The following is a 10,377-nucleotide window of genomic DNA, read 5'->3' on the forward strand; positions in this document are numbered from 1 at the left end:
TGGTGAGAATATGGTTTTAAGGTTTACAGTAAATGTAATGTATCTGGTGAGAATATTTAGATATGAATTTTCATCTCTAATACTGACTGATTATGTTTGCTGTACTGCAATGCTTATAAATATACTGTCTCAATCTCCTATCCTGCTGCGGAGAGTAAGGTAACAATAAATGTATAAAAATAATGATTCACAAAATGTTTAATTGATTCTGCCTTTAATCTCTTGATGCATGCCATATGAAACAGTATAAAAATAAATTAATTACAGAAAGTAGGAAGAAAATCAGAAGAGAACTTCCCTAATAACATGCCCCAACACTGACTACCCAGAATCCACCTGACTGAGGCAACCAACCAGCTTGTTGAACACATTTGACTAACTCTAGCTGCAAGGGGAATTTTAGTTGCACTTCAATGTGTGTTTGAGTAGAGAGGAATTGAGTCATTACACAAGGGACTACATCGATGGAAACAAAAAGAAAACGAACAGTCCCCTGCAGTTTTATTAAACTTTTTTGCTAATTGGTAACTAAACTATCAGGCACTACTTATTTGAAAGGCTTTCAAAATCTCACAAGGAATCAACGGTAAACAATATGGTAAGTTTGATTCACATAATCAGTTATTATTAATATATGTAGGGTATATGTCTATTTAGGGTATTTGGGGTATTTGGGGTATTTGTTTTTCTCAAGCGGCAAAATTGATAATGAAACATGAGAAAATACATGACTTTTTAAAGGGGAAGTAGTGATATTTCACAATCGCTACATTCACAAATGCCATTTCTATCTAGGCAAACATATTGTAGATAACTAGTATGCGGAAATTAGTAGTATGTCCTCCATCACAGAGCTATTGCTATTGAGCTATTGTCCATAAAATGTGTGCTTGTAGGCCAGCCCTTTTTCTTTACTCTCAGTTCCATTACATTACACATAAGAGTCATTGGGTGAAGGCGTCTTCTGTGAGGGGGATTTGTTAAGAGCCCCGACGTCTGACCATTAACACGAATGGCTTGCAAGAAGCATAAGTTTACGTTTTTGGAAGCATAAGGACCTTATCTTTGATATCAGCGAGAAATAACATCGCACACGGCCAAATCTCCACGTTACAGCACATGTTTACGGAAGACAGACGGAAGACAGAGGGACCACCTGTGCTAATTAGCTATCTAGCATGCTCTGAACACCTGTGCTAATTAGCTATCTAGCATGCTCTGAACACCTGTGCTAATTAGCTATCTAGCACGCTCTGAACACCTGTGCTAATTAGCTATCTAGCACGCTCTGAACACCTGTGCTAATTAGCTATCTAGCACGCTCTGAACACCTGTGCTAATTAGCTATCTAGCATGCTCTGAACACCTGTGCTAATTAGCTATCTAGCACGCTCTGAACACCTGTGCTAATTAGCTATCTAGCACGCTCTGAACACCTGTGCTAATTAGCTATCTAGCATGCTCTGAACACCTGTGCTAATTAGCTACCTAGCACGCTCTGAACATCTGTGCTAATTAGCTATCTAGCATGCCATGAACACCTGTGCTAATGAGCTATCTAGCATACTCCAAATACCTGTGGTAAAGTGCTATTTAGTATGCTCTGAACACCTGTGTGTAACGGAAGATGGCCGCCAGAAATGTGTTGTCACTGAAAAAATAATGTTGGCTGAAACTGTGATAAAACAGTGTACAGTAAGTGTGTATTATGCATTTGTGAAATTATGTTGATGTGATATGAAAGTAAAGGGTACAGTTGAAGTTGGAAGTTTACATACACTTAGGTTGGAGTGATTAAAACTCGTTTTTCAACCACTCCACACATTTCTTGTTAACAAACTATAGTTTTGGCAAGTCGGTTAGGACATCTACTTTCTGCATGACACAAGTCATTTTTCAAACAATTGTTTACAGACAGATTATTTCACTTATAATTCACTGTATCACAATTCCAGTGGGTCAGAAGTTTAAATACACTAAGTTGACTGTGCCTTTAAACAGCTTGGAAAATTCCAGAAAAGGACGTCATGCCTTTAGAAGCTTCTGATAGGCTAATTGACATAATTTGAGTCAATTGGAGGTGTACCTGTGGATGTATTTCAAGGCCTACCTTCAAACTCAGTGCCTCTTTGCTTGACATCATGGGATATTCAAAAGAAACCAGCCAAGACCTCAGAAAAAAATGGTAGATCTCCACAAGTCTGGTTCATCCTTGGGAACAATTTCCAAATGCCTGAAGGTACCACATTCATCTGTACAAACAATAGTATGCAAGTATGAACACCATGGGACCACGCAACCATCACACCGCTCAGGAAGGAGACGCGTTCTGTCTCCTAGAGATGAATGTACTTTGGTGCGAAAAGTGCAAATCACTCCCAGAACAACAGCAAAGGACATTGTGAAGATGCTGGAGGAAACAGGTACAAAAGTATCTATATCCACTGTAAAACGAGTCCTATATCGACATAACCTGAAAGGCTGCTCAGCAAGGAAGAAGCCACTGCTCCAAAACTGCGATAAAAAAGCCAGAATACGGTTTGCAACTGCACATGGGGACAAAGATCGTACTTTTTCTGAGAAATGTCCTCTGGTCTGATGAAACAAAAATAAAACTGTTTGGCCCTAATGACCATCATTATGTTTGGAGGAAAAAGGGGGAGGCTTGCAAGCCAATGAAAACCATCCCAACCGTGAAGCACGGGGATGGAAGCATCATGTTGTGGGGGTGCTTTGCTGCAGAAGGGACTGGTGCACTTCACAAAATAGATGACATCATGAGAAAGGAAAATTATGTGGATATATTGAAGCAACATCTCAAGACATCAGTCAGGAAGTTAAAGCTTGGTCGCAAATGAGTCTTCCAAATGGACAATGACCCCAAGCATACTTCCAAAGTTGTGGCAAAATGGCTTAAGGACAACAAAGTCCAGGTATTGGAGTGGCCATCACAAAGCCCTGACCTCAATCCAATAGGAAATTTGTGGGCAGAACTGAAAAAGTGTGTGCGAGCGAGGAGGTCTACAAACCTGACTCAGTTACACCAGCTCTGCAGGAGGAATGGGCCAAAATTCACCCAAATCATTGTGGGAAGCTTGTAGAAGGCTACCCGAAACTTTCGACCCAAGTAACAATTTATAGGCAATGCTACCAAATACTAATTGAGTGTATGTAAACTTCTGACCCAATGGGAATGTGATGAAAGAAATAAAAGCTGAAATAAATAATTCTCTCTACTATTATTCTGACATTTCACATTCTTAAAATAAAGTGGTGATCCTAATTGACCTAAGACAGGGCATTTTTACTAGGATTAAATGTCAGGAATTGTTAAACTGAGTTTAAATGTGTCTGGCTAAGGTGTATGTAAACTTCCGACTTCAACTGTATCTAGAACTGTATCGCAATTGATAATTGATTCACGTTGACATGGAGTATATGGCTGTTTTTTTCTACCAGAGCCAGTCTACCTCTGAAAATAACATGTCTTATAAGGTCCTTGGATTTCAAGGAGTAATGGTAGGCTCCTTGAGAGTACATCTTGGGCTACTTACATCTTGGGCTACTTGTAGGTCTACTCCACACAGTGGAGGCTGGCGGACGTTCCATTTATTCCATTTCAGCCATTACAAAGAGCCCGTCCTTCTATACCTCCTCCAACCAGCGTCCTCTGACTCCACGTTAGTTAGACATCTCCTCATGAATCATTAGTCTTTCATTAATCTGTCATTATATTTCCATCCTCACACGTTTGTACTTTATATTTACAGGCTGCTACCACCTGCTGGTTACAGTTGGCATCATTGTTCCTGTGTCACTTCCTGGTCATAAATACCTCATGTACCTTATGGATGCCATGTGACATTAAGGTGGTCAATACTTCCAAAACCACTAATGACATCATCTTCAATTGTGAGGAGCGTCAACTGAGAAATGTACCCGTTGGCATCACCAGGAATGTGACTGTGCTGGACCTATCAGAAAACAACATCCAGAATGTATCTTTTGGTGCATTTTCTAATCTGGAGAACCTGACCATTCTCAATCTCAACTGGGTCAACCAGAACCATATAAGTCACATTGCCGAAGGTGCCTTCAAAAATCTGACAAACCTGCAGGACCTAAGGCTTAATGGAAATGGCCTCATTGAAATTCCACAAAACCTCCCACTCAGCCTGGAAAAACTCATGCTGGACAATAACAAAATCAATTTCTTGAATATGAGCAACCTCTCTGGTATAACACATGTGAAGGAGCTTTTCTTATCCAAAAACTGTTACTACTGGAATCCTTGTGAGAATAATTTTACTATAGGAAACGGCACATTCGCAGCATTGATTAACTTAGAAGTTTTGACGTTGGCCTTTAATAATTTAACTCAAGTTCCAAAAGAACTTCCAAGCTCTTTAAAAACATTACGGCTTGAATCTAACAAGATACAGTATATTGATAAGGATGATTTCCATGGACTAACCCATCTAGAAACCCTTGAATTACAGGGAAACTGTCCACGATGCTCCAATGCTCCATTTCCGTGTGTCCCCTGTCCCAAAATTTACCTAGATATTCATCCTCATGCATTTCATGGCCTTACAGAGTTACAGACACTGCACCTAGCAGGGAACTCACTCGGTTGTATCAATAACTCCTGGTTTGAGAGTTTAAACAATCTTAAACAACTGTTCCTCTCTTATAATTTCTTGTCTAAGGCTATGACTGAAGGAAAATTTTTTAGCTATCTACCAAAGCTAGAAGTTATGGATTTTTCATTCAATTATGATTTGTTAGCTTACCCTGACACCCTACTGCTTTCAAGACAGTTTTCTAAATTGGTGTCACTTAGAACATTACATATAGCAGGTTATGTTTTTAAAGAAATCCAGTCAGATACTCTCAGCCCTCTCCATCATCTAAAAAATCTGTCAGCGTTAAACATGGGAATTAATTTCATTGTTCGCTCTAATTCTACCATATTCAGAAAATTCTCACACTTGAAACTAATATACCTCGCAGAAAATAGGCTGTATCCAGTTTCAGTGAGCGATTCACCAGGCCGTGTCTTAGGAAGCAATTCAAAGCCGGCGCTGCACAAGTCACCTCTCACTAGTCACTATTCACATCCAAAGGATTTTTCCTTTGAGTTAAAACACGGCCTTGTGAAACAAGAGTGCTTTGACTCTGGTCGAGTGCTGGTCCTTAGTTCAAATAATATCTTCTTCATTTCTCCAAAGCAATTTGAGGGCTATGGTGACATTGCATGTCTGAACCTATCAAGAAATGGATTTTCTGCAGCACTGAATGGGACAGAGTTCACGACGTTACCAGCCCTAACATATCTGGACCTGTCGTTTAACAAGATTGACCTGGCCTATGACAATGCATTTAAGGAATTACACAAACTACAAGTATTAGATCTAAGCTACAACAGCCACTATTTTGGAGTGTCAGGTGTGACACATAATTTAAATTTTTTGACAAATCTACCAGCTTTGAAAGTACTGAATATGTCAAACAATAACATTTTTACATTAACAACTAAGCAGATGACAAGCGCATCTTTGAAAGAGCTTCAATTTCAACACAATTTGTTGGCCACATTATGGAAAGAGAGGGACGGCTCATACAACAGCCTTTTTAAAAACCTGGTGAATTTAACCTATCTGGATATATCATTCAACAGCATTGAGAAGATTCCATCAACAGTCTATGAAAACTTACCGTATACCCTTCAGAAACTATGCATGAGTCATAATTTACTCACCCATTTCGATTGGGATAAACTGGCTAGTTTCCAACAACTGAATATTCTGGATCTAAGCTATAATTCTTTATATCACATGTCAGCAAATCTCTCAAACTTCACAAATGCACTTCAGATGCTTGACTTGAGCTACAATCAGATTTGTCAACTCTCTGATGGATTTTTTAAAGGTGCCCAAAACCTTCAGATACTTGACCTCAGCCACAACCAACTGACTATCGTCAACGAGACCACCTTCCTATCGGGCCCTGAAAACTACATGAAAACCTTGTCCTTGCAAGGTAATCCATTCCAGTGTACCTGTGACTTATTAGACTTCATCCAGTGGATTATGTGTAACAAAGACGTCAAGATCCCCAGACTGGCCACTGAGTTGATCTGCAACATGCCAGCCAAAACGAGAGGCCAACCAGTGATACTGTTTGACATTAAAGAATGCGTCATTGACAACGATGCCTTCCTGAGGTACTCCCTCTCCGCTTCCTTGATCATGCTCACCATGGCCATCACCATGGCAGCTCATATGTTTTATTGGGATGCTTCCTATATTCTATACTACCTGAGGGCGAAGCTGAAGGGCTACCATTCCTTTGGGTCCGCAACAACAGACAATCTCTATGATGCTTTTGTTACCTACGACACCAGAGACCCGTTGGTGTCAGACTGGGTGCTGAACCACCTGCGGGTGCAGCTGGAGGAGAGGGGGGAGAAACACCTGCCTCTCTGTCTGGAGGAGCGAGACTGGGTCCCAGGGGTCCCCCTGATAGACAACCTCTCCCACAGCATCCGACAGAGCCGCAAGACCGTTTTTGTGCTGACCGAGGCATATGTCAGGACCGGGACCTTCAGGATGGCTGTGTACTTGGCCCACCAGAGGCTGCTGGATGAAAACATGGACGTGATCGTGCTGGTTCTCCTGGAACCTGTTCTGCAGCACTCTCACTTCCTCCGTCTGCGGCGGCGTCTGTGTGGGAAGAGTGTTCTGGAATGGACCCGGACTGCAGCCGCAGAGCCCTGGTTCTGGCAGTGCCTGAGGAACGCTGTCAGGTTAGACAACCAGGTGATGTACAACCAGATGTACTCCAGGTACTTCACCAATAAGTAGAGCAACATGCCAGACCAGAGACTCAAGAGGGAGGTAGCTTTCTCACACAAATAGACTAAGCAGTTAAACACAACAACTGCAATCCCTTTTTACAAGCTCTTATTATATCATTTTGTCTATCTCTGCACTGAACAATATGAATGATTCTGTACATCTGAAATCAACAATACGTAAAGAAATGTTCTATTCGTTGCTTTAATGCCAAAGACTATGGCCACCAGTTATTATACTTGTGGTTAAATTTCTCAGTTTGATAATATCTATGGTTAGTGGGTGGTTCTAAACTGAATTTTCAAAGGTTTTTGCTAATATGTTCAAACTTCATGCCATTTGTAAGTAGATATCTGATTTAAAAAACTAATAATATTGGAGCAGTCCGTCTGTGGGCATCTGTCTTTATGGGATAACAGTCAAATTAATGTTTCATTAGGCTCAGATGGGGGGGGGGGGGGGGGGGGGGGGGGGGGAATCTGGGGCTGTGGTGTCAGCCGGTCAGTGGCACTTATGGTATGTGACAATAAAAACATTATTTTTATTTATTTTCTAGCTGGCCTACATTGATTGAATTGAACTGAAATTGTTATAACTCATTGTTTTATTATATGAATTATCATTTCAAAAGATCACAAATTCAAAACATTGTATAGGGAATCTCTTTGAACTACGCAGACAGTCACAGCACCAGTGTGCTTTACGATCATGCATTATCTAAAATGCATTATCTAAAATGTAATCAACTAGTAGTACTACTATGTTTCTAATGCAAACCAATGAAGTCAGGGTTACCATCTGATGTAATACTGTGTTAATCCACAGGATGTCATTATTGACACAATCACGAAGAGTTACCGGTGACAGTGGACTGGTTTGGCGTTGGCAGCAATGCTCTGAAATGGTGCCCTAAATCATATCAGATAAAAAGTCGTTGTCCAGTACGATAAACAAATAAAACCATAACTATTATTTATGCTCTCTCTCGCTTGTAAAGATTACGTAATATATATTTTCCCCAACCAAGTTGTGCAAGAGAGTGAAGGGACGTGACGTCATGCTGTAAATTAGCATATTGCGGAGTATAATAGACTTTGATTGACCAGCCCGCCTTCACTTGTGCTCTGCGCCATCTGGATTGAGACTCATCTGTATCCAATACACCTCCGGTGAGTGCGAAAACAAATTATTTATTGTCAAAGGGCCTACATAGCATGTTTAAACAACTAGGTTAACTTTACAGCCATATAGTATGTTATGTCGTGTAGGCTATAAATGGTTCGAACCGCTGCAATAGCCTTAGGCATAAAAGCTTGCTCACTTAATGTATTTCTAGATGTTAAGTCATATTCAATAGTGTAATTGTTTGTTCTCTCACTTGACGTGGGTACCCTCCTAGTAAGTGTCTGTTTTCTTTTGAGTGAAACGTGTGGATCTTTTAACGTAGGCTACAATGTTGCCTACAAATATTATCATGTCTTGATTTAGGATGTGCTACAATGTCAATATGACAAAGCAAATGTGCAAATGCTGACCTGAATGGTCGACGCCACTAGTTAGCCTCAACCTGTTTTGCGATGCTGCCCAAGCAGGGCGGTGGTTGTTAGACAGCTCTCACAGAATGGCACAATGATGTTCTCCAGATTTGTCGCCAATAATGAGAACACGTGCTCGTAGAATAAACTGCATAAATAATGACATTTTACGTTGTTTTTTGTAAATCTAGAAAAGTAATGGACTAGATTGTGTATATACTCGAATTAGATGTGGGCTGTTTGCCCTGCCTTACAGGGGGAGAATGAAAGCGTTTCTTAACCCCCCCCAACACATGTGCTGTAGGGGATTGTGCTCTTTGTCTGCTTTTGGGGTTTGATTCGAATGTATAGGCCTATTAAGAGTAACTATTATGGAAGCTGTGCTAAATTGTGTGCAAGGCCCATGGTTACATAGACGGTTTTGTTTATTTGCCAATCGGGAATAAATTATTGCTTTTTCATTTGCATTGAAACCTAGATGTCTAATTGTTCAGTGTCATCTGCTCTGACCAGATCCTCTGCAAAGATGTCTGACAAGCCAGATCTTGCGGAAGTCTCCAACTTTGACAAGACCAAGTTGAAGAAGACCGAAACGCAGGAGAAAAACCCCTTGCCCACCAAAGAAAGTATGTTAGGTTTATTCTACATCAAATGCTGATTATCCTTTGTGAAATTTGTGTTGTCTTACTGATAAGTTGACACTGTGTGCAAACATGAAGAACTAACATGGTATCCCCTTCCTTGCAGCCATTGAACAGGAGAAGCAAGCAACAGCATGAAAGCCCAAGCCTCCACTATGCACTGTACATTCCACGAGCGTTGCCTTTTTTTCCACCTCTTTTAGCTGTATAACTGTAACCAAAACCTAAGTTGCATTGTAATTGGGCAGAAGCCTGTACAGCCTCCTCCCTAGAACCCTCCCCCTCCCTCCCTTTTACATAAAGTCTGAAAGGAAACAACTACTGACTGGCAGCCTGACTAGGAGGATGTGTTGCTCGTCCCGTGCTGACTCACTTCAGCGCTCTGTCACTTGTCCCTGCCGTGTCCCTGCATCCAGCAACTTGTGGTTGTGAAGGGAAGAGCAAGGGTGTGATGGATCAGCCCAACCAGGGACCCACACGTCTGACGTCCAGTGTAGTTCAGCTTCTGGCCACCTGTTGAAATGCTTTCAAATCAAGCAGTGTTTTGTTTTTTGTTACCTGTTCAATTGTTTTGTATAAGTTCAATTCTTGGAATGCACAAGTTTGTTTTGATATGCAATTAAAAAAAGTAACTGTTTGGAATTGTCATTTTCATTTTGAATATACTGACATTTGTTTCAAGATTCACATTGTACACCATGTTCTACATTAATGTTCATTACAACTCTGCAAGTGTGTCTACCAAATTGGGGCTATCCTTTTGGACTACTGGAATTATATTCTATACTGTTGACTGGCTGTGCAATCACTGTTAATCAGACTCAAAGCCATGTGTTTCTAACTGCTGGACTGTGGTGGCAGTTTAGTCATTTAGCATGCTTATCCAGAGTAATTTCCAGTTAGCCTTAAACTGGCTAGGTGAGGCAACTATTTCAGTTAAGTGCAAAGGTGCTGCTAGAAGGGAAAGACGCGTGACTTTTTTTTTAATGCTGGTGATCTTGTTTCACTGATGCACTAGTGGGCTTTGGCACACTAAGTGGATGAGCCCTTGGCACAGTGCACACAACTGACCTAGAAAAGCACCATTGGCACACATCACTACAACTGGCTTAATGGCCTGCCTGCCCCAGCAAAACACTGAACCCATGGGCTGAGCTTGTGGTAGGAAAGCCACATTCTTAAAGGACTTATTACTTAGTTGGGCTGGACTTGGGACATATTACAATGGCCAAAATGGCTGTTCCCACAATAGTAATTGCATAGCTTCGATTGTACTGGACGTTTTCATGGAGGGGGGTGGGGTGACCATATTGCAATGATGCCTTGTCTGAATACAACAATCCC

General features: G+C 41.0%; 1 protein-coding gene across 1 annotated transcript; it reads left to right on the top strand.

Moving 5' to 3' along the window:
- The first annotated feature begins 414 nt into the window (after positions 1–414).
- On the top strand, positions 415–7,090 carry LOC120058003 (toll-like receptor 8). Its single transcript, XM_039006488.1, has 2 exons — positions 415–598; positions 3,771–7,090. The coding sequence occupies exons 1-2, from the start codon at positions 596–598 to the stop codon at positions 6,864–6,866; spliced, it is 3,099 nt and encodes a 1,032-aa protein (XP_038862416.1). The 5' UTR covers positions 415–595; the 3' UTR covers positions 6,867–7,090.
- The last annotated feature ends 3,287 nt before the right edge of the window (positions 7,091–10,377 follow it).

This window comes from Salvelinus namaycush, chromosome 13 (assembly GCF_016432855.1).
Source record: "Salvelinus namaycush isolate Seneca chromosome 13, SaNama_1.0, whole genome shotgun sequence".
In the NCBI taxonomy this organism is placed as follows: Eukaryota; Metazoa; Chordata; class Actinopteri; order Salmoniformes; family Salmonidae; genus Salvelinus; species Salvelinus namaycush.